This window comes from Candoia aspera, chromosome 2, assembly GCF_035149785.1.
Source record: "Candoia aspera isolate rCanAsp1 chromosome 2, rCanAsp1.hap2, whole genome shotgun sequence".
Lineage (NCBI taxonomy): Eukaryota > Metazoa > Chordata > Lepidosauria > Squamata > Boidae > Candoia > Candoia aspera.
Genome location: NC_086154.1, coordinates 64,230,594 through 64,255,536, shown reverse-complemented (window position 1 = coordinate 64,255,536; position 24,943 = coordinate 64,230,594). Strand labels below are relative to the sequence as shown.

Genomic DNA, 24,943 nt, shown 5'->3' with positions numbered 1-24,943 from the left:
TACAGCAAATGAAGATGAAGCTTCATATTGATGGTATAAAGATCCTTCACTGTTCAGAAGAAAAAACCTAAGCCACAATAAGAAAATGAAAGACATGCTAAAATGTAGAGAATTATTATAATTACAGGTTGTGTTACAACCTTGTTCTAGAATAAACACCACTACGGAATGCAGCACAGCCCTAATCCTTGTATATATGGCAGTCAATTTCACAGCCACAATGTCCCAGTTCTTTAGAATAAGAGGGAAGGGGATGCAGAGAAGAACTGCTGGATTGACTTGATAGTTTTTTCAAAACTTGAAGCCGTCACATGGCAGTGGCCATATAAGAAATGTAAATAAGAAATCTATAAACAGCAGTAACAACATACCATTGCAGTTCAAAAGAACAACATATATATCACAGTCTCTACACCCACAATTGTCAGATCATGGATAAATTTAATTGTACACAATGTACAGAAAGATATGTAAGGGGATGCTAACTTAGGGCAAACAACATTTAGTGTGTCCAGGGATTTGTTGTGCATAAAATCTTAGCTTGCATGTGGACTCTTATGAAAATTTGGAGTTCATAGCTAAGGAAAATCTGTTACTGAGAAAAACACATAAGCCCACTTTAGGATTAAATTTCTCTGGAATAAGGTTAGTTAGGCAAACAAGAAACCAAGTACAGAGGCTACAATTCAACATCATGCCCTTAACATTTTTGTCTTGGCTGATTAAAAAAGAGGACAACTCTACAACTTAGTCCTGAAAACAATCCAGATGTTAGGGTTCTCCTTTGGCCAGAAATTGCACATCATTTAATAGCCTAGGGATGTACCAGTTCTTCTTTGTCTTCTTAAAACAGGATATCTTGGAATATGAAAATTTTACCGATTGAGGTTTTAAAAACTAGTTCCCTATCATCTCCCACTTGCTTGCTTTTTTCTGCTGTGGGGGATCTGAACCCCCCTCAGCACACACCCCCAGCTTCTGTCACAAGTGTGTACAAAAGTGAGTTAATGGGCCACTGGGCTGACAGAAGGGTAAAGAAATGTGCAGTGACCAACGCTTCCTCTTTGCATGAAACAAGTCAGTTTCTCTTCTCAAGAAAATATACAATAGGAGCAAAGAAATTTAGATTAGGTTAAGGTGGGCCAAGTAATAGAAAGACTAATGTTAAGGTCAAGATGAGTAAGGAAAACTGAGCTCCAGGATATTCAGAATTATTACGTGATTTTGGGTTGAGGGTAAGAATTTCAGAATCTTTCTTCTCCTCCTCCTCCTCAGGTTTCTAGAAAGGGAGGGAGACAGAGAAAGAGAGGGAAAACATTAAGTTCTGATTGGATACCTCTAATTTAAATTCTCTCTTCCTCCCCCTTTTCCTGTTGGAAGTTCTGGAGGCCTCCTTTGGGTCAAAGGTGAAAACCTCTCAGAATATATTTAGCTGACAGCTGGTAATTTTACAGTCATACAATATCACTGATTTCAGTTATGTTATAGTTTAATTGGCATAATTACCATACCTGATAGAGTTTTTCAGTGAACATTGTGCTGGTGCCATCTCCTTGAATGTCTAAGGAAGGGGTGAATTGTAGCTGGTCCTGAACCTCCTTATTCTTCTGGTCAAGATTCATCTGAGCCTGGATTGCATTATCTGTAATGCAGAGAATATGGAGGAGTGTTGAGGATCTCTATCTGTTCATACATCTGTAGTACAAATTCTGAGCCATTGGTTGAAGGCTCTGGTTTTAACACAGCAAATATACTGGTAAATTTATTTTTCACAGGTCTCTAATCAAAAACTAGTATTTTCCATTCTTCTTTGGCTGTACAGAAACCTAGTTTCTTTATTCATCAATTTCTGGCTTTAATGCAGGAGCTTGTTGGCAATTAACTCACTGTAAATTGCTCTTGATCCAGAAGACTATTCCAGTGTAATATATCACCAGCTTTAGACTTCAAAATTTACTTAGACTGTTGTTTTCCCAAGTTGTGGTAGAATGCAAATGGAACTTATCAATAAAGTTTCAGGTACATGTCTTTCGTCCCTTTCAAAGAGGACAAAAGAATCTAATCACAGCAATAATTAAAACTTAACTAGGAAGTATGAAGAACTTTTTTTCATAAATGTTTTTTTCAATTAAAAAGGTAAAATACTAATAATCGAAATCAATGTTTAACCTCACTTTTACAATAATGAAAAATGTATATTTTACAAGGCTTACAGTAACTTTCTAAGCTGTATAGACAATGATGGAGATAGGAAAAAAAAGTCTTAAATACACTTTTAGTCCTCAGGTGACTGTCATCTTTCCAATATTAGCAGAATCAAGAAGCTGATGCTGTTCTCTTCTGACTTTGAATGGAGATGCAATTAATTAATAAGGTAAGATAAGGTATGGTAAGATAGTAAGACAAAGACACAAGAAGCAATATATTGAATCAGAATAAAGGTCTAGTTCCATATTTTCTTTCCAAATTAAGAAAGAAATTAAAGACATTGGGAAAGTGTGAAAGCAGGGAACGAAGGCAAGAGCAAGATATTTTTCTATTTTCAACATCCTTTGAGATTGCAGCAGAGTATAAATATATAAATGAATAAATCTCATATGCAGTCTCTAAATGTGGAAGTCCCATTTCACTATCCTAACTAACAGTACCTGACAGATCTGTCCTCCAAGAATTTCTCCAATCCTTATGAAAATCCGTAATTTGATGGACCTGACCACCTCAATGTCCTTGGAAGAATGATGGGATATACATGGAGTATTTATTAAAGTCTTCTGACAGTAGATTTCAAACAATAATTTTGCATGGTATAGAAACCTACTTTCATTTGTCTCTATGGAATCTACTGCCAATCTATTTCATTGGGAGACTTTTTGGGTTAGAAGAATCAAGATCTGCCCTTGATATTCATATTAAAATCCATATCCATATCCATATCCATATCCATATCCATATCCATATTGACTTACTGAGACATTTGTTGCTGGAAAATGAGTCAAGGATTTGATCACAGTCCTGTTTATGATTGCCACTGTTTGTGCAGGAGCACCAAAGTGTGATCTCAGCACTGGAATTGCTCACATAATTGGGAGTCAAGGATGTACCTGTTCCAACAAACAAACAAACAAACAAATAAAAAATCAGACATCCCTGAAGGCAGTGGTGGACGATGTATATGTTGTTGCCAAGAAAACTTCATGAAATTACCAGGAGTCAAGCTAGATATAAAAGAGATTTACCTTTTAATTCCTAAACCAAAAAGGCTAAATACAAAACCATGGAACTATTTTTTTAAAACATAAAGCTGGTGAATCACTCTCTTCAGTCAGCACCCCAAGGCTACATAATTTTGATCTGGAAGTAAGCTGGTTAAGTTTTAATAAACATTTGTGAAAATATGCAACCCAGTATCCTGCACTTTTCCCACACTACCTCTTTGTCAGAGAAATTTCGGTCTATATAAGATGATGGTCATATAAACACCAACAACCTATGCTTGGGGATATTCTACATTAAGACCCTAGGGACTAGCAATTTATATCAAAAATTAAAACATAAATATTAGTAAGCTAAGTCAAAAGATGTATTGACTCCAGCACCCTGTGGCTAAAGCTAGCCAGGCAAGGGGATTATAAAAACTGAGGCTTCTATGATGGATTATGGAGACTCATCTGGGCAGCACTGGATTAGAAAAGATTTCTATCAAACTTCCCAATAAGCTCCACCAGACCCAACATGTACCAATCATCTTCATGTAAGCCTGCAGGCATGCAGCATAATTCTGTGGAGAGCAGCCATCTGTGGATGCCTGTAACGATTTGCATTTTTCTTGGAAATCAGTCAGCCGGGACCTGATAGGAGACAACAACTATCAGAATGACAAACCCCTTTATCAGCCCAGAGAATGATTTATTAGTTTTTCCAGTATTTGATAGAGTAAATCAGGATTGAGCAACTTTTTTTTTTTAGTGAGTGGTTGCACTATAGTTTCTCCATTTTTATAAAAATAATAGAGGACCTTGGGGATTGCGGTGAAACAGTGATGCCACAGGAGTGGACATGACTGGTATACTTGCCCCCTTGTTGCCATTTTTGGATGGGGTTGTGGTTTTTTAATAGGTACATTACACCTATCAGAATTGTAACACATCTGTTTTATTGCTCTTATAGACATTAAAATTCAGGTGCCCACATGCCATGAAACTTATTCAGGTAGTCATCCCAATAGGCTTGGTATCAGACCTACTTGCAGACACCGTCCTTCAGGCATGAGTCCAGCAAAAAGAGGCAATTGGGCTTGTTGCTGCTCTGGAAAGAACATTCTGGGACAATTGTGTTCCAGCGTCGTTCCCCACAAACTTCATCTTGGCAAGGACAAAAGAGGAGCCTTTTGGTGAAATCCACATCAACCTTTTCAAAGAAGTGTCTCAGACTTCGGTGGCATCTGCGTTGGTCACAGGGGTATCCTGTGCTGCAGGCCTGAGCATACTGTGAGCGCTGACGCATGCATTTGTGGTCCAAATGGCAAATATTAGTGGCTAGCAGGCAGGGATTTGTGCTATCTTCAGCTATATGGGAACCTATAAATCCACAGAAACACAAGGAGATCATAGTAAACTCCATAAAGCATTTCCCAAAGGAGATTAAATAGAAAAGACAATCTCCAGAATCTCTCCACAATTCAAAGATGGATTCTTTGTTTAACCCACATCTCCCTTCTTCGTTCCTTACCCTATGTCAAATTTTAGATAGAAACCTCCTTGGGACAACTCTGTAAAAGTGCCACACACGCACCACTGGGGCTAATTAAATAAATAATGAAATAACAAAACAAGCGGGAGCGTTTGAAACAATGCCTTCTCCTTCCCCAACTCTGTAACATTTTTGCATGAACTGCAGGAAAGCAGGTTCTACGTAGGCATTTAGTCTTCAGCATTTCTGTCAGCAGCCTGAACAACAGTTGATTAGGGTTAGGATTAGGTGGATAAATAGCTGGAGTTGGCAATGTGCTATCCACGGGCAACAAATCCTCCCAAAGGCTTCTAGCCTCCTTCTGTACTCAAACAATTCTTCAGAATGAAAGAATTGGTCTGGGCAACTGTTGTTTTCCAATTAGCCAGCTGAAAAAGAAAAGAATGGGACGGAGGGAGATTCCTCTGGGTAAAGCAACCAAGTATTTAGAACAGGGTTGCTCAACCAGGGTTCCACGAGAGGTCGCTAGGGATTTCCTGGGAGATCACAATTCATTTAAAAACTTATTTCAAATTCAGGCATCTTCACATTAAAGAGGTAAGTTTCATTCTTTATTTTTAGTTTAAGAACACTGTTAGTGCATATATACTGTATATATAGGCCTACACGTGAAACAAATATAATAATTTTGTAATTTATGGCCTATTTTATCTATCTATCTATCTATCTATCTATCTATCTATCTATCTATCTATCTATCTATCTATCTATCAAATTTGTCACCGCCCTTCTCCTCCCACCAGATATCGGAGCCTGAATGGGCAGGGGTTCCCCGAGGCCTGAAAAATATTTCAAGGGTGGTTCCTCCAGGGTCAAAAAGTTGAGAAAGGCTGGTTTAGAAAGGCAAGATGTGGGAGGTGGATGGACGGGGCACACAGCTATATTGGAATGGGCAGCTGTTTGTAGGAGAACCTTAGAGGTTATAAGGTTATATGTGGGCACTTATAAGGGAGTGAGGGATTTGGGAGATGTTGTACTTTTGGTTTTAGGCGATGGCTTCTTTTGCATTGATTGACAGTGTGAGATATAGTTGTGGAGACATCACTTTATGGGTGGGTTTCTTATTTTGGAAGAATTAATCACAGAACAATTAGAGTGGAGGAAATTTGGCTTCTCTTTCTAAGAAGTAATGGTTTGGGTTAGAGTAGAAAACGGGGGGTTCAAAGAAGTGTACTTGTCCTCTATACTTATCAATTTGTTAATGAAACAGAAGTTTTGCTGTATCAATCAATGTTATGATTATCTGCACTTTCTCAAAAATCCAAATGGGTTCACAGGTCCAAAAAAGTCGAAAAAGACTGGATAGTCTCACAAGGTTTATGCTTGCCAAGCTGCTTTAAATCCAGTAGCTCAGTGATAATGATACTAGAATCATTTGTGTTTTATGCCAATCACTTAAACTGTCAAATGGTTCACTAAAAGTTACTAGCTGCTGAGGGAATATGGAAGTTAATCCAGTATGTCTCAACTGGAAGAAAGCAGATTGGGAATGACTATGTCAGACTATATTACTTTTTATTCCATTTGATCCATCAATACCTAATCCTGTCCCTTTAATCCTGTATCATCATCTTTCTTTTGACTATCTTCCTATGAAGTCATGGGAATCACAGGTTCACTTATGCTACTTCTCCTACTGATCTCCACTATACCTATCCCATGTCTGCCTCTATGCCTTTATCTTTCTAGCATTAATGTTCTTGAAGCTATCTTTAAAATTGCCTGTACAATATTTGCCTCTATCCCAGATTCACCCTATATGCAATTTATATGAAAAAAAGACAGCTGAATTTTTTTAAATTTAATTTCTCTGTAAGATTTTTTACTACCTCAGTCCTAAGGGATTCTAAGCAGCATGCAAAAGGTGTAAATGGTTGATATACTGTAAATTCTACCTGAGACTCGAGTTGCAAGCTTGTTGTATTTTGTCTTCACAGTTTCTTCATTTGCTATATCCCTGTGGGGAACCATCTCCAAATGAAAGTCATCTATAGAAGATAAAATAATACAATCTTATATGCTGTGGGTATCGAAAGACTCCCATGAGATTATGAGTATCCATTTTGTAAAAACAAAAGTTTTAGAAAATAAGTGTGCCAGATCACAGCAAAGTGTACACTACACAATTTACACAGTAAACAAAACAATTTATTTGGGAGGCAAACATTGTAAGAGGTCAGCTGGTCTGTATACCAACATTATTAAACTTAATGAAAGAGGTCAAACAGTACTTTCTGTCTTAAGAGCCAACAAATTGCGGGAGTTTTATAATGTGTACAATTTAACACATTTTAGTGGTTTAGTGTTAGTGCTGTTAAGTGACCTCTTAGGAGGCTGCATCAGCCTAGCACCTATTAGTCAGTTTAGGTTGGTGCAGACAAGTACCCATCACCTCCTGGGCACTGTCCCCTAAGCCTCTTCTGCTTTAGGAAGTGAGAGTGTCCAGTTCTTTCAAACTGCACTCTTCCTCTTTACTTGCTAGATCTCTGAGCCAATTCCAGTTTGGAGACTTGATTCAGCCCAAATAGCAGCTGACCAGTGGTGGCAACAGAACAGAGAGGGAGCACCAGCTCTTCCTTCTGCTGTTTCCCAATGTAACCCCCACCCCACATCTGTCAGCTGTTGTCTGGACTGCCTTTGAATATGGGTTCAGTACTCTTCACCAAGCCATAGCTGACCGAGGGAGGTGGAGCTGTATAGTAAAGCAGCGGGGGGGGGCACTTTCCCACTGTGCCCATCATCTGTTGTTTCAGCTGCTTTTGACACAGGCTTAGTGCTACAGTTATGTTTAAAAGCAACTCAAACAACGGGCGACAGATGGAATGAAGTGGCAGAAAAAGAGCTATTCCATGCAATCCCACCACCACACCTGGTAGCTCTTATTTAGACTGCTTTCAAACCCAATTTGAGTGCTGTTCCAGAAGACCACCCTAACCTGTAGGGTTTTTTTTAATACAAGCACTGTACAGTGCTCCTCTGGATAAGGGCTGAACTTGGTTCAAGACAGCCTGAACAAAAGCTGCCAGGCACAGTGGAGTGTCAGAGAGCTAGCTTGTATACCCTGTCCCAGTCAGCTGTGATATGGGCTGTCAGCTAGTCGGGCTGATCCAGATCTCTGAGCTGGGAATCAGGTGAGATACCTGGCACCTAAAGATCCTCCTGTACCCTTTTGGTAACCTCCTCTCCCAGCCCCAGCAACTGATCCCCACACTAGGAGAAGTGGCAGGTGAACAGGCTGCAAATTCTGGCAGATGGCCAGAGGTGGTGTGTCCACAGGCTGTGGTCAAACGTAAAAAATGGGTGGAACTTCAATCATACCCTTCCTTCGGTAATCTGGTCCTAGGCTGTTTAGGGTTTTAAGGTCAAAACAGCACGTTGAATTAGGTCTTAGACTAGCAGCCAGTGTAGATGGCAAACACTTGGCATAATATGTTCATATCAGCCAGTACCAGTGAATCGTCTAGCTACTCTGGTTCGAACTAACTGAAGATTCTGGACTGTTTTCAAAAGCACCCCCACATAGAACATATGGCAATAATCAAAACAGGAAGTTAACAGAGCACGAATAACCATTGCACGGCTGCCTCTGTCCAGGTTAAGTGTCAGTCCCGGTAGGTAGACCAGACCATGAAATCATCTCCACAGGATGTCTGCCACTACTTTTACTGAGAGATATGTCGGTATGCCATCGGAAGATGAGACCCCCAGGTCGGAAGATGGTCAAAATGCTACTGAGGAGGAACAGAGGATGAGTTCAACTAGCCCCAGACGTGATGACGCAGCTAGCTCAAAGCCGAAAGGACGGTTAGCAGCCGACGGTGCTGGTGGTGAACGGCGAATCCGATGTTCTAAGGATCAACAAAACCATTGGAGCATGGCATGTAAGATCTATGAGCCAGGGCAAATTGGATGTGGTTGTTGGTGAGATGTCAAGATTAAAGATAGACATTTTGGGCGTCAGTGAACTGAAATGGACTGGAATGGGCCACTTCACATCAAATGACCACCAGATCTACTACTGTGGACAAGAGGACCACAGAAGAAATGGAGTAGCCTTCATAATTAATAGTAAAGTGGCTAAAGCAGTGCTTGGATACAACCCAAAAAACGACAGAATGATCTCAATTCGAATTCAGGGCAAGCCATCTAACATCACAGTGATCCAAATATACGCCCCAACCACAGATGCTGAAGAAGCTGAGGTAGAGCAGTTCTATGAGGATCTGCAGCACCTACTGGATGACACGCCTAAAAGAGATGTTATTTTCATCACGGGAGACTGGAATGCTAAGGTGGGCAGTCAAGTGACACCTGGAATTACAGGTAAGCATGGCCTGGGAGAACAAAACGAAGCAGGACATAGGCTGATAGAATTTTGCCAAGACAACTCACTCTGCATAACAAACACTCTCTTCCAACAACCTAAGAGATGGCTTTATACATGGACTTCACCAGATGGACAACACTGAAATCAGACTGACTACATCCTTTGCAGCCAAAGGTGGCGGACATCTATACAGTCGGTAAAAACAAGACCTGGAGCTGACTGTAGTTCCGATCACAAACTTCTTCTTGCACAATTTAGGATCAGACTAAAGAGATTAGGGAAGACCCACAGATCAGCTAGATATGAGCTCACTAATATTCCTAAGGAATATGCAGTGGAGGTGAAGAATAGATTTAAGGGACTGGACTTAGTAGACAGGGTCCCGGAAGAACTATGGACAGAAGTTCACAACATTGTTCAGGAGGCGGCAACAAAATACATCCCAAAGAAAGAGAAAACCAAGAAGGCAAAATGGCTGTCTGCTGAGACACTAGAAGTAGCCCAAGAAAGAAGGAAAGCAAAAGGCAACAGTGATAGGGGGAGATATGCCCAATTAAATGCAGAATTCCAGAGGTTAGCCAGAAGAGATAAGGAATTATTTTTAAACAAGCAATGCGTGGAAGTGGAAGAAGACAATAGAATAGGAAGGACAAGAAACCTCTTCCAGGTATGGGGATACCAAGTCGTCTGCCTCCTGAAGAATCTGTATAACAACCAAGTAGCAACAGTAAGAACAGACCACGGAACAACGGACTGGTTTAAGATTGGGAAAGGAGTACGGCAGGGCTGTATCCTCTCACCCTACCTATTCAACTTGTACGCAGAACACATCATGCGACATGCTGGGCTTGAGGAATCCAAGGCTGGAGTTAAAATTGCTGGAAGAAACATTAACAGTCTCAGATATGCAGATGATACCACTTTGATGGCTGAAAGCGAAGAGGAACTGAGGAGCCTTTCACTGAAGGTGAAAGAAGAAAGCACAAAAGCTGGCCTGCAGCTAAACCTCAAAAAAAACAAGATTATGGCAACCAGCTTGATTGATAACTGGCAAATAGAGGGAGAAAACGTGGAGGCAGTGAAAGACTTTGTATTTCTAGTTGCAAAGATTACTGCAGATGCTGACTGCAGTCAGGAAATCAGAAGACGCTTAATCCTTGGGAGAAGAGCAATGACAAATCTCGATAAAATAGTTAAGAGCAGAGACATCACACTGACAACAAAGGTCCGCATAGTTAAAGCAATGGTGTTCCCAGTAGTAACATATGGCTGCGAGAGCTGGACCATAAGGAAGGCTGAGAGAAGGAAGATTGATGCTTTTGAACTGTGGTGTTGGAGGAAAATTCTGAGAGTGCCTTGGACTGCAAGAAGATCAAACCAGTCCCTCCTCCAGGAAATAAAGCCAGACTGCTCACTTGAGGGAACGATATTAAAGACAAAACTGAAATACTTTGGCCACATAATGAGAAGACAGGACACCCTGGAGAAGATGCTGATGCTAGGGAGAGTGGTGGGCAAAAGGAAGAGGGGCTGACCAAGGGCAAAGTGGATGGATGATATTCTAGAGGTGACGGACTCGTCCCTGGGGGAGCTGGAGATGTTGACGACCGACAGGAAGCTCTGGCGTGGGCTGGTCCATGAAGTCACAAAGAGTCGGAAGCGACTAAACGAATAAACAACAACATAACAACAGAATCTTGCAAGTCTTAATTTCCTGTACCTCCTTCTCCTTCTTCTTATGATTCAGTATATTGGGGAGGTGTCTGTCTGAGCTGCTTCCAAACTTTATCTGGATGTTCTGGACATAAAAAATGCTTTAGCCCCTGCTGCCTTGGCAACAGAGTCTGCATATGTCCATCAAGGTCATCTGCCTTACTCTCTACGCCCAAGTCACAATTTGTAAATCAGCAAAAGCTGATAGAAGGCACTCCACGCCATGAGGGCACTTGGGCCTCTAGTGACTGTGATGGATCCAGGAACACTCCCAATGTCAGCCTGCTCCTTTAGGACAAGTGTGGACTTCTCCCGGAACTCAGCTGGACTAATGCAACAACCACAAACAGTATCTCTGTCTTGTTTGGACTGAGTCTCAGTTCACTGGCCCCCACACAGTTCATTACCCTGCCCAAGCACTGGTTCAGAACACCAACTGTCTCACCTGTGTTGGATTAAAAGGAGAGGTAGAGCTGGGTGTCATCTGCATGCTGATGGCGCCTCAGCTCACATCTCCAGATGATCTCTCCCAGCAAGTTTCATGTAGATATTAAAGAGCAAAAGGGATAAAATGGAGCCCTGCGGGATCCCATAATGCAATTGCCAGGAGGCAAAAGAGTAATCCCTCAGCACCACCTTCTGGAAATGCCATCCAGGTAGGAGTGGAACCACTAAAGCACAGTGCTGCAACATCTCAACTCTGACAGTGTAGAGGGGAGAGGGAATGGCCTTGAAGGACAGGAAGAAGAGCTGCAACCAAGGCAGAAGCTTGATAAGCTGCGGTTGAGCCTGGGCCAAGAAAATAACTTGAGGAAACGGCTCAGACAAGTCCTCCATAGGTCATGTGAAGATAAAGGGAGGGAGGGGAAAAATACATTCAGACTTGCAAGATTCTGTTACTACAGCTGTTACAATAAAAGTAGTCCTGACCTATATGGCATTGATTTTAGCCTGTAATGGGAAGTAAGAATAACCTTGAGGAACAGGAGGAAGAGCTGCAACCAAGATAATGGTCAGATAAAAGAAATTTGTCTGAGACAGAAATGTAATTTGAGAAAGCATCTCAAACTTGACCTTCCCTAGTTATCACAAAGACAAAAGGAGTGAGGGGGGAAGTGCATTCAGACTTGCAAAATTCTATTACAGTAATAGAATTTACTGTAAAAAAAGTAGTATTAGCATTCATAACTTTGATTGCCTAGTCTGGTTTACCTCTCACGGCTGACATGCCTGGTCTGCCTTATAGTGCTGATAGACAGCCTGTCCAGAAGGTATCAAAAGCTGCTGAGAGGACCAACAGGATCATACTCCTCTGTCTTTTTCCTGGCACAGGTCATCCCACAAGGTGACCAAGGCAGTTTCCAATCTATAGCAGGCGTTAAACTAGATTGAAATGGAACTAGAAAATCAGTTTCATCCAAAAGAGCATGGAGTTGATTGGCCACCACCCACTCAAGCACCTTGACTTGGAAGGAGGGATTGGCCACTGGCCTATAGTAGTTTCTATCCTCTGGGTCCAGATTTGGTTTCTTCAGAAGCATCCTGATGACTGCCTCTTTCAAAGAAGCTGGAACCACTCCCACTCTTGCTGAGGCATCTATGACACCCTAGACCCAGCTGGGAGGGAAGGTAGCCTTCCCTACACAGGAAATAGGGACACCACCCTCTTACTGGAAACAGAAGTAACTGGGATTGGTAATGGGAACAGAAAAATCTATGCTAGTTTGTTTCTCTGCTGGCTGACAGATGGGAGGATACAGCAGAGGGGAACACCCTTGAAAACTGCAAAATGTCCATTAAGCTGCGGGAAAGGTGGGGAGGGAGTGCTAAATTTAAACTGCAGTGGGTATAAGAGGGAACAACACTCTCATATTGACAGAGGGTGATCACCTGCTTAATGTGGCTTTATTCAATATGCAATAAAGAGTCTTAGCTAGCCATGCTGTGTCAAGCGTTTGGGTAGTTCCTGCTGAATTTGATCCAGGGAGCCTGCCAATGGGATTCTAATAGTTTTCAATCAGGAGATACGTAGAACAAGAGTTATCTTTGCTCTCTGCCACAAACAGCCCTGTCTGAGAAATAATCTTAGGAAAAGAGGGTGCTTCCAAATGGGGTCTTTGGGCCAGTCTTTTACCCTTTTTTCTGGCCCCTGGACAACCACCACTTCTTTGTGCTTGCTAAAACATGGCACTGCATTTCTCATCTTTTAAGGCATAAAGCACATGCCTGTACTGTAAGCCTTCTAGTAAGTTATAACTTTTTTTTAAAAGGCACTCCACCCACTCACAAAACTCAGGAATAAAGCAGAAACTCCTAGCCCACTTACACATGAGAAAAACCCCATCTCCTCTACATCACTGCCTACCCAACACAGCTTTTCTTCCTCCCTTCAAAAGTTAAGTATAACTTCTAAATTGGACAGTCCCTGGTTAATGGCTTAATGATGTGCGAATGAGGCCACTCCAGGTTATGAAAGCTTAAAATATGTCATGGTTGTGCTCCTTCTGAGCCCTAAGAATAAGGGGGTTGGATTTCCATTCCCAGCCTCTTTACTTAAACAGTCTCAAGTGGCAAAGCTGGGGAAGACTGTAATGAGATTTCTGACATTGATGCCAGTTAGTATCCTGTTTTTTCTTTTCCTCTGAGGTCTAAGCATTTGTTTCTACCAGAATGTTGGGTATTTTTCTCTATTATCTCTAGTGATATAAGAAAATCAATCATCATCAAGCTTCCATCACACCTTGTGTTAAAGCTGAACGAAGAGCCTGGTAGATTTGCAAGCACCGCTCTTCCTTCTTCTGTGCACGTCGGTGACATCTGCAGTGCTGAAAATGACTATTTCTCATTTTTATTTGTGCCTCTGTGCATCTGTTCCTGGCTTCATGGTGCAGGAGGATGAAACTGTTCTTGGAAAGATGCTGGGAACAGTTTTGCAAGGTCTGATAGGTGGCACTGCAGGAAGGGTCAGCTATACAAAGGGTCTCGGCTGCCACACAGTTGTTTGGCTGCTCAAAGGACACAACTTGGAATCCCCCTGTTTGGGACAAGAAGGAATGTTATCATTTTATCTATTCATACTGCAGCCAATTTCTCATCTCCTAGTGCTGGTTTCCGAAGGAGCCTTCATAATTTCATGTTCCAATTTGGTTTCAAGTGAGTCAAGTCCAATAATTCCTTCATAAATTATCTAGATTGCATCAATTAAGAGCATTAAGAACATCTGAAGAATGATGGAGACCTACTTCACTTAAAAGCAAGGAATTCTTGGTAATATTAATATATTATATAAAACTCTTAAATTAAGCTTTAAAAACTCTGCAAGGATCAGCTGGAATCTCAACTTGATTAATCTTATTGGAACTTTTTGTGGCACAGAATTCCTTTAAAATGTACTTCAACAAGGCAAGGAAAACTGACCATGAAGATAACCCATAGGTAATAGCACTAATGTTAAAATGATACTAAATGACACTAAATAAATTATAACCTTTCTAGATTACGCCGACAGGGTTGAAACAAACTGCTACATTTTTGGTGGTCACCTCCAATTAACTGGTCCCTTTGGGTAAAGGTTTTTGAAGAAATTGGGAAAATCATCCAATCATCTTTTACAATGAATCTGGTTGCTGATTTATTGTTCATATTTCCTGAGGAATATAAATTCCTCATTTGAAAAGTTGGTTTAATTTGTTATTAGTGGCTAGATTTGTCACTGCAAAACACTGAAAAATAAATAGATTCCTTTCAAATCATACCATGATTCTATAAAATACAACTTTCATTGGATTAATGATATTAAAAGTATGGGCCATTGTTCTGGTTAAAAAAAACACAACACAATAGCAGAGAGCTTTGAAAAAAAATCTTCAATGAAGGAAAAATATTCAACTCTGGTCATCATTTATTAGCTATGTTAACAATGTTTTTCCTAACAGATTACCTTCATCTGTACAAATGTCATTCTGCTTAGATATTTTAAATATGGATAATTAAAATGTTTGTATTAAGAAATATGCATATGTACACGTTGTGTGATACATTAAAGCATTTATTTATTTTTATTCTTTTTATTTGCTTTTGTCTTGTTTAATTTTTTTAAAAATTACCTTGATGTTTTGATTCCTCAATAAAGAGCGAAGAAATAACAAGGACAACAGAGATACTAACATTTCACATATTCATCCTGCAACCAACTTCTCATCCCTCATTTCCAGAGAAGCTTTCACAATCTCAAGTTCTTTTAATTTAGAATTTCAGGAGCTGTGATATCATCACAATCCACCAACTGTCCAGAAACGTTTGGTACCATTTGAAAACATTCTCATAATTATTCAGTATAAATTAGTTTTTCCCCCTAGTTCATATAATTAGGGCTATAAGCATGAGTTTATTTTACTAATTCTGTGTATCTTTATTGGAGAGTTCAATGTTCCTATTTTAACTACTCTACTTTCTGAATGAAGATATCTTAGGACATCAGCTGCCTAGGTTCTCAAGTGATAAGAGATAGGATTATGCTCTGGTACTGAATATTGGGTATGTTCTTAGCAGCATGTGGTTGGAATGTATCAGTCTGTCCTTTTGGTACTCTGCTCCGCAGTCTTGTTCTTATGCTTTTCTTGATACAACACAGAGGTGTTCCCTGGTATTATATTTGGCCCACTACAATAATCATGAATAGATTAACTTATTTTGGACTGTTGACAGGTGGACCCCAGTGTTGCTGCCATAATCACTGGGGTGGAAATCTGTCAGTTTTGCTCTGTCGCTCTCCCCTGCTTCTGCATGGGCTATGAGTTAGTATGGGTGTGGCAGGACCTTGCACTAGCCCAGTAGCATTAGATTCCTTGGCATGATTCAATCCAAGAAGATTGCTCAGTTAAATCATATTTGTAGCTAGGTACTTTTACTTAGAAACAGGTTAATCCTGAGCATAGGCTACCACTCAGATCTTAAGTTATCTCCAAGATCTTGTCCAAATTAAGATATACTTCATTTACATGAAGAGATCACCACTTTTTAAAAACCTTTTGCATACATGCAAGACTATCAACTTTGACCCCTTTTTCTCCTTGATTTTGGAAAAGAGCTGCCAATTAAAAGGTAAAGTTATGGTTAGGATTGGGCCTTGGGAGTGTGAAGATGCCTAATTGTATTGTTTAAAGAATCTTGCTCTACTTATCTGATTCAAAAGAAATGTTAAAATATTCTTTCTGATTGAGGAAGGAAAAGGTCTTAAGTACAGCAAACCTGCATGTTTGGCTGAGTGCTTGGGTGTTGGCAAGAATATCACAAAGTCATCTTCTGGCTGATTGATCTTATCAATATACTCTGATCCTGTACTAATTCAATCAAAGGTAGATTTCTTAGCAAACAGGTCAATCAAGAGAAGGTCACATGGTATCTGAATGATGAATCTCCTTTTCACTTTGTACCAAATTGACATCACCTTCAATTCAGTAGCAGGAAATTGCTTTGTTTTCAACCAAAGCTAATAAAAAATACTCCAGCTTTTGTATTCTTTGTTGGAGTCTTATAACTGGATTCCTCAGAAACCAAACACCATAATTTACCTATTCTCTTTGGGTAACCCATATTTTTAGCCAAGCAGAACTGCTGAATCAAAAGCCCCCAAACTTCCTTTGTTTTTCCTCAATCTCCCCAGGGAGGAAGTGCTTAGAGAGAACACAAAACACCACTATGTGGAGGAGGCCAGCTATGAACATGATTCCTATAGAGCCAGAAGGAGGATTCCCTACTCTTTTCCTAGTGATATCACCACCATAGCTGCCTTTTGCTTCAATGGATGAAGCCTGAGAATCTCTCAATCTGAAATAGCAAAACTGGGCTGGTTGGATATGCTGAAGGGAAGTTCTCAAAGGATACAGCACAAAAGCATCTCCAAAGTCAAAGAAGGGTAGAAAGAGGTGCATAGAATGGTACAGTGGCATGATCATTCCTTTTAAAAGCCCTTTGTTATTTTGTGATTCAGAAACTAGCCTCCATTATCAACTCACCCCTTTCTAGAAAGTCCAAGGGAATTAACAAATAATTTTTTAAAAAATAGCAACACTCTTTTGGGAGGCATCCTATCTCTAAAGTAAAGCCTCACCAACCCCAACCCCTTTGAAGCATGTATGTGCACATACGATCATGTATATGCATTGTTCTGATCTTATACAGATCAGAAATCATGGAGAGAGCTGGCTTATGGAATTGCCAAGGGTTGGATACAACTGAATGGATAATTCGATTTGATTTGATGCATTGTCCTCTCTTTTTAAAATATTTGATTTATATCCTGCCTTTTTATCCCTGAGCTCAAGGTGCTGTACCTAGGGCTCACTCTTCCTATTTTTTCCAACAACAATCCTGTGAGGCAGCCTGGGATGAGAGAGATTGACTGGCCCAAAGTCACCAGTGGGATTCCATGCCTGAGGCAGCCTGGCACTGGCCCAATTTCTTTTATTGTTTGACTCTCAAAGTCTTTGAGAAGTGGGAAGAATTCTAACAGGTTTGCAAGTCTACCCATCTATTAAAATTACTGGCATTACAGAAGGGTTGTGCTTGGCAGATAGTTTTCATACCATCTGATGACATTAAGACGTGGGGAGGGCAGCACTATCTTTTGGCTACAAGCCTGAACAATAGGAATTGGGGTTGACAATGGGGATAGCAAAATCTATGCTGGTTTACTTTTTTTCTGGCTAATTTCGTTTTGGAAAAGAACCTGGAGTCTCTAAAATTCCCTTCTGTCCCAACACGTCCTCTTAAGCCCTTTTCTCCAAAATTATCTCTATTTCCAAACATCTTTTGATTGATTTATGTGCCATCAAGTTCCTATCAACCCTTAGGGCCCACATGAAAAGTGCTTCTCTAAAATGATCTGTCCCTATCTTGGCCCTTCAAGTCTTCCAACAGTATACCCATTGCCACTATAATTTAGTCCATCCATCTTGCTGCTGGTTGTCTTCTTCTCTTTCTTTCCATCTTTCCCAGCATTATAGACTTCTCAAGAGCATAAGGTGTTTGTATAATGTGTCCAAAATATGATACTTTGAGCCTGGTCATTTATGCCTCAAGTGAGAACTCTGAATGATTTATTCTATTATCCGTTTGTTTGTTGTTGGCCAACGTGGTTGTGTCAAGAATTGTCACAGCGAAGTTCAAAAATGTCAATATTCTTTCCATCCTGTTTCTTCAAAGTCTAAGTTTTGCTTCCATAGAGCATATACTGACTTATTTTTGGTTTTATTTTGCTTTCTCAGTTACCCAGCCTACATTGGCTATAATATATCTTGCTCCCTGGACTTTTCTAACATCAGTTTGAACATCTGGCACCTCTGTTTGCATGGAGAACTCTAATCTGCACTGGATGATCCTAAGCATTAGGTTGCTAGCATGTAAAATTAAGGATATTGTATGATAGTTTCCACAGTCTGCTAATTCTCTCTCTCTCTTTGGTATTGGTATGCAGATTGACCTCTTCCAATCTGTTGGTTACTATGCAATTTCCACTGATTGATCTGACATCCAGTTTGCTTTTTTCTGTTTTCTTGGTCTTTGGATGTCTCTTTTCATATTCAACTTTAAGAACTTCTTTGATTTCATTCCACAGTTCCTCTGGTTCCCTATATATGACTTTCAGATTTTCAAATAATTCCTGATGTTGTCCTTGAAAATGGTGGGTACTGTATATCCTCAAGATCATATGGAAATGACCATCACATAGAAGCTGGTTGGCTTTATTCTTCTGCTCTAGCTTAACATGGAACTTGCACATGAGCAATTTGTGTTCTGTTTCTGTTCCCCAAATATGCCTATAGCCATTCTTTCTCAAACAATTCCTGCATCCCAGAGTTCATGCTCCCAGGCAGACTAAAGTAATAGAGATCCTGAGATTTCAAACACCATTAAAGCCTTTCTATAAGATTCATTCAATAAAAAAACACCTTATTTCTGTTTGTATTTTGTATTATTATTGTCTATTTTTATCTCATTTAGCCTACATGTTATACTTTATTTCATATTTTTAGATTTTGATTGCAAATCTACCCAACTGAACTCAGATTTAATAATTAGAATACAGTATTTTGTAATTCCCCAAAGAGATTGCTTGAATACTTTGATTCTATATTCTGTACATATATTTGTAAAGGAAAAATAATAACAATAATTTGAAGAGACTGGAACATCTATGGAAACTGAATTAATGTATTAAAACATACTTCTGCCATTGTGTAAAGGTACAGGAAGGAGTCTTGAATTCATCAATCTCCGGAATATATCTGCTAACCCTGCACAGTGTATCTCTTATCAGGGACTTTTCTTCACTGGGCAATGCTACCTGCAACCTATTCCACCAGCCTTTATACCTCTGATTCACCACATGTAGTAAGTCTGGCCCGGGTTGGCTAACAACAAATAACATGAAAAACAACATGAACATTTCAGAGAAATGGCAAAGTTCATAAGGAGAGAATAATTGTTTCTCACCATAAGTGCAACATATGGAAGTAAAAAAAAACAATCTATTTTTAACTATTATACCATTTTAATGCTCTGCGTGAAGCAGTCATAACTGTGATTTCCTTCATTATTTCAGCACAGGAAAAATGTTGGCAGAGTTAATGCTAGCTCAAACTGTTTCAGTATGTAAATAAGAGGTTCAGACTGCACAGTGTACCCTAGTGTTGCTTTTTGGGTCTGACTTAATATGATGTAAGAACCTAGCCAAAGTAAGTGGAAGAACACAGGGATGAGGCTACACTACATTTTGCCATTAATTCTCTTTTAAATTATTATTACAATGAAATGTATTAGTCTTGATGGTTATGCAGCATATAGTACCTCCATGAGCAGAGACAACACCCCTCTAAATACCAGTTGCTGGGGAACAACACTGGACGAGAGCTATTGCCCTCAGATCTAGCTTGTTCCCAGCTGGCTAGCCACCATATGAAACGGTTTGGAACCATATGGTTCCAAAAAGCAACCAGTATGAACAAGTAGTTAGAGCATCCTAGCAATGTTGGGAGAATGAATTTCAGATTCCCATTCAACCAAGAAGCTGACTTGGGGCGAGTCATTCACTGGTTCACACATTTTGCTAAGTCATCGTCTAATTGGTCTATTTCTGACATAGTGCAGTGTGTAAACTCACCACTATGGCTTATAAACCATGGACTTAGCATTATATGTGAACACACTCCTTATGGCTTATTCAGTGAACTATGTTTAAATAAATGGTGAGTGGCTATGATGGGCTGCTTCACAGAATTGAAGGCAAAAGGGGGTTGAGAAAATTATATATAGCTCTTTTTGCTTCAGCAGGAATGGTGGAATATAAATGTAATTAACAACAGCCTTTCCTGTTCAGCTGGATCTCCAATTCTAGATGTAGCATTTGAGAGAAGACTGGAAGGAGGAGAAGAATGGAAAGAGTTTGCTTCTCGAAACCCAGTGAAAATGCACAAATCTGGATGCAATCAACTATCTTGCATTTTGTCAAATATAGGAACCCAATGTGTCCTACAAACAAAAAAGTCAGTAGTTTTCCAATTATAAGGGCAGTTTCTCTGTTTGTATTAATTTAGACAGAATCACATATAAAGGTTATTAGCAAAGAGCAGAAATAATCGGTACTTCCACAGTTGATAAGGCACTTCGGCTGTCTCTTATATGTGCGTTTATTGGTGTTGTTACTGCAGGAATGTATGTTTTAAACATACATTACAAATACAGTTGATACACAGATCTTGTTCAGGATACCTGAATTCACAGTGTGATTTATTTTCCTGGATTATTAGTCAATTAAATAGAGGATGGGTTATTTTTAAATTGGCCATCCTCTCCTTTCCAGTCTGCTTTAACTATCTAAGGACTGTCTGTATTAGATTGGATGAAAGGACCTTCTCAAATTGTGCCCCGGGATGGGAAATCTCTGGGTTCCAGGCATCGCTGAATTGCAACTCCCCAAAGTCAACATCAGCACAGCCAGTTCAACGTCTGGCAGCCAAAGGTTCTCCACTGATGCTCTAGGGAGGTTTTCTCTTCAGAGTAGCTCACCAACAGCAAAACTGCCCTTGCATATATGAAATCCCAGGAAGTGTTTTTAAACTGCATGGTTGCTGTTGGAAGATTACAAGCAAAATATAAACAAAAACAAAAATTATAAGCCTCATGAATGAAATCCCCTTTATTCAAATTCATTGTTCTGGAAATACCATTATCTAATTTAGCATCACTTAAGCCAATTCTCTTCATAATACTTAAGTGAATGAGTTGTGTGTTGTAAATGCTTCTACAAGATAAATAGCTCTGTCTTTGTCTGAAAAAAACGATTGTTGCTCTTTCCTAGCCTAGAAAAATCTTGGCAGGCACCTGCTGAAAGTTTATGCGGTGGAACAGCTCAGCCGGCCACGGAGAACAAAAATTTGTGACCAGAGTATTTTCCACTTCCATTTCCACAAGGGACAGAATGCGGCCCTACACCATCCCTCCCTGGCCAATCTCGCGCGTCCAGCACATTCTCCTTCTTTTCCCTCGCAGCACCCATCAATTCCTCACTAGGGACCCGCCCGGCTCGAACACACCCAAAGTGACTAGCAAATAATGGGAGATCAGACGATTTGTGTTGGTCCTTTGCGTCCTCACCTGAAAATCTGAGCCACAGAGCGCGCGCACAGACAAGAATCTGGACGAGCCACCGAAGAGGGAGATCTAATGCCCGATCCTAAGCATGCTTGGCGGAAATAAGCCCCCAGGTGGGAGAGCGTCTTACCAACCAACAAGTTGTACCCAGAATTCCAACAAGAGCCCCCTAACGCATTGGGACTGAGAAAGCAGAGAAGGCATTTAAAATCTTTTTAAAAAGCGAAGACTGACCGTCCAGTCAGAAAAAGCCGCGTCCGGACACACAATTTAACCACTGCCCTTAGACGGGAGGAAGATTAGAGAATGCTTTTGGGGAGTGCAGGCAAAACTCTCTCATTCTCTCCGGGTGCTACCCCGCGAGCCAGCCCCGGCCGTGTGCGACGTCGACAGCACGCGCAGGGCAGCCTTTAGTCCCACGGCATTAGTAAAGCCCCCTCCCTTAAATGAGGCAGGCTCTTTCGATTAACCATGCACGAAGGGGACGAGGGACGACTCTCTCGCAGCCCCAAATTTACCGGCTCGGGAAAGCAGCAGACCCAGCAGCAGGGGGAGCCCCATGGCGAAGGGAAGCAAAATAGGCGTCGCGCGGGTAGTTCAGCTCCTAACTGGTCTCCGAAGGAAGGCTCACATGCCCTCCTAGTTCAGCGAGGACCGGGCAGCCCAGCAGCCTCTCTCGTCGCGAGCCTTTCTTCGTCCCGCCTTCGCGGGGACTCGCCTCCTCACGACGAGGCGCCCGCGCGGAGTGCGACCTGGAACTCGCCGCCAGCGCGCACGAGGGAGGCTGGCGGGAGCAGCACCCTGGGGGAGCGCGCGAGCAACAGCGACGGCAGACCAGCCGGCGGGTGGCAGCCTACCGCGCAGCTTCTGTGCGGGCCACTGCAAGTTCCCTGCGTCTATTTCGAGTCGGAGAGGGCGTGGGGCTTTGGTACGCCAGGACGTACCCCCAATAGGAGCGCTCCTATCGCGTTTAAAAGGCGCTGTCAAGCCTCGAAGGAGACAGCTGGGCTGTGCTAGGAACGTCGCCTCGGCCGAGAAAACGGGCGGGCCGAAGACGCCTCTTGCCGCACTCGAGGCAGTCATCCTCCGCCCGCCGCCACGTCTTTCTACGCTCTAAACGATGCAAACAATAAATGGATTTAAAATCAAAATTGTTGGAACTTTGCAAGTAGCAAATCAAACATTCCTCTTAGCCAGTTTTTCTTCTTCGCTTCACTATCCCACACTTCAACTCGACAGAGTAGGTGGAGTAGAGAAATCTAGCTCTGTTTACTTCCGTCTTTCCGAGCCCGAGATCGACAAACAGTTCCCATATTTTTGCTTATTGCCCATCCTGGGAATTGAGTCTAACATTATCTTGGGACCCCGGGTTGAGAATAATCTTCGCGGGCTGCTTGTGGGGTTGGAAGCAGGAGAGCCAGACTGGGCGCCTCGAGCGGCAGATTGTTTTGCAAACATGTTAGACGCTGTCTTTGCATTGGTAAAAAGGAAACCCAAAGAACTTTAGCAGCAATGCCAAGGAACTATTTGCAAATAGCTGATGTTTATTCTGTTCTGGGAGTACTCGCCATTAGAAATTTGGAATATCTGGTGAACCCCACCTTGTATTGAGAATGTCTTAGCAGTTGTTCTCCAAAGGCTTATCTGATTGGTAATCATTTAATGAAACTGATTAGGAATGAAATGTATTTATTTAGTCTTCAAATTTCTATCACCACCCATCTCTCCCAAAAAGGGGACTCTTCTTCAGCATGAAGAACAGTGAACTGTAGACTATCTGGATATCTTTGCTTTTTATAATAACAATGAAACCAAATTCAGAATAAGGGGGGATATCCCAAATAAACTGAAGAGATCATCCAAAATGGAGACAGATATTAGAGGTCCTGAAACCAGTTTTGTTAATACACTTCTACATTTGATTGTAAAAATGATCCATTGCTTCTTTTCAAAAATCTAAATTCATTCCATCAAAATTCCATTAGCAGTCTTAACAAAACTTCTTTTCTATAACAAACTAAAATAAAGTATGATCAGCGTACCTTAATGTATTCTGTGAATGCAGGCAGATGGGTTAATTCAAGAAATTGATTAACATGTTGTATGAATACAGCTGGTGAAAATGTTCTCAGAAATTACCTCTTCTTTTGCTTTTTTAAAAGTGTTCTTATGCATCTTTTTAATGGAAATTAATTTCCATTTTCTGAATTTATTTCCTTATTTATTTATTTAAACAAATTTATTTGGCTGCCATCTACCAAAAAGACCTCTCTAATTGGTTCTTTTCTTGGTAATGTAATACCTTAGATAGGGAGAGAAGACAGTTTGGTGTAGTGGTTAAGGCACCAGGCTAGAAACCAGGAGATGGAGTTCTAGTCCTGCCTTAGGCACAAAGCCAGCTGGGGGACCTTGGGCCAGTTGCTCTCCCTCAGCCCTAGGAAGGAGGCAAGGGCAAACCACTTCTGACATTTTGTCAAGGAAACTCCAGGGACTAGTCCAGGCAGTTGCCAGGAGTCAACACCAACTTGAAGGCACACAAAAAAAAAGGGGGGGGGAGGAAGGTATTATATTCTGTCTTTTATTTACTCCAAGGTCTTGATTATAAACAATTAAAACTTCAGTTAATAATAAAGTGTATGAATAGATAATATTCATATGAAAGATACAAATACTGAACTCCCCCTGAATGCTTAATTATAGCTTTAGTACCACGGTTTTTCTTTTAATGTGTATCAACTCCTTTTATTTGCATTTTACTAATGCTACATCTACAACAATCACAACAGAGAAGATTTTTCCTACATACAATTTTTGGATCACAGCATCTTCTTACAGTTTCAAGAACCAAACAGTTTGGCTTTAATTAAGCTCAGAATTCACTTCCCTATAACAGAGCTATTGATGTGCTAAACCTGTAATTCTAAATACCTAAGGATAAGTCACAATGAACTGAATGGAACCAGGGCCAGCTCTAGGCATTTTGGTGATCTAGGCAAAGTCATATTCTGGCATCCCTTATGGCTGGCTCATCTTCTGATTTTGTTAAGAATTTCAAAAGGTGCCCTCTTGTTTCTTTTTTTTCTTCAAGTTTTTGAACTTTAGCATATGATTTTCAGCCTCGGACAATGTTTTTCTTTTCTTGAACATTTTCACCCTATTTACTGTGAATCACAGTAAATAATTTTAATTACATCAGCACCCAGTGTCGTCATATGCAACAATTCTGCAAAATTATATTTAACCCTTTAGCAGGTGCACTGGCACATGGTGTGTGCTGTTACCACTTTTCCAGGTATAACTTTGATAAGTTGATAGTCACGTGACTCGCTCACTCAATACCTTCCTAACAGACCTTTGTCTTGCTTTACTAATATTATCAGCTTCCCGAGGTCCATTGCTGTAATAATAATTTCTTTTCTGTGACTTGCAATGTCTGGTTAGTGTGCTAATCACTACCACTCAATCGACTTTGGGGGTAAATGTTTTTGAAAAGCATATAAA

At 40.7% G+C, this 24,943-nt stretch overlaps 1 protein-coding gene and 1 long non-coding RNA gene across 2 annotated transcripts in view; both read right to left on the bottom strand.

The window, feature by feature from the left end:
• The window catches only part of LOC134489402 (uncharacterized), a 279,530-nt gene that overhangs the window by 175,384 nt on the left and 79,203 nt on the right, over positions 1-24,943 (bottom strand). The gene's annotated exons all lie outside the window — the stretch shown is intronic.
• Positions 648-22,301, bottom strand: LOC134489390 (GDNF family receptor alpha-2-like). The gene is made up of 8 exons (XM_063292042.1): positions 21,961-22,301; positions 13,530-13,823; positions 6,645-6,737; positions 4,244-4,577; positions 3,739-3,848; positions 2,967-3,101; positions 1,512-1,642; positions 648-1,279 (listed from the first exon to the last, which is right to left on the bottom strand). The coding sequence occupies exons 1-8, from the start codon at positions 22,001-22,003 to the stop codon at positions 1,133-1,135; spliced, it is 1,287 nt and encodes a 428-aa protein (XP_063148112.1). The 5' UTR covers positions 22,004-22,301; the 3' UTR covers positions 648-1,132.

What these genes read in the sequence shown, in the direction of transcription:
- LOC134489390 (XM_063292042.1), bottom strand. Translation starts at nt 22,003, where the DNA reads ATGGGGCTCCCCCTGCTGCTGGGTCTGCTGCTTTCCCGAGCCG. An exon ending in TCTGCTGCTTTCCCGAGCCG is followed by an intron (nt 13,824 to 21,960) that starts GTAAATTTGGGG and finishes TGTCCCAAACAG; the next exon opens with GGGGATTCCAAGTTGTGTCC. An exon ending in GGCTTACATGAAGATGATTG is followed by an intron (nt 3,102 to 3,738) that starts GTACATGTTGGG and finishes TTGTTGGAACAG; the next exon opens with GTACATCCTTGACTCCCAAT.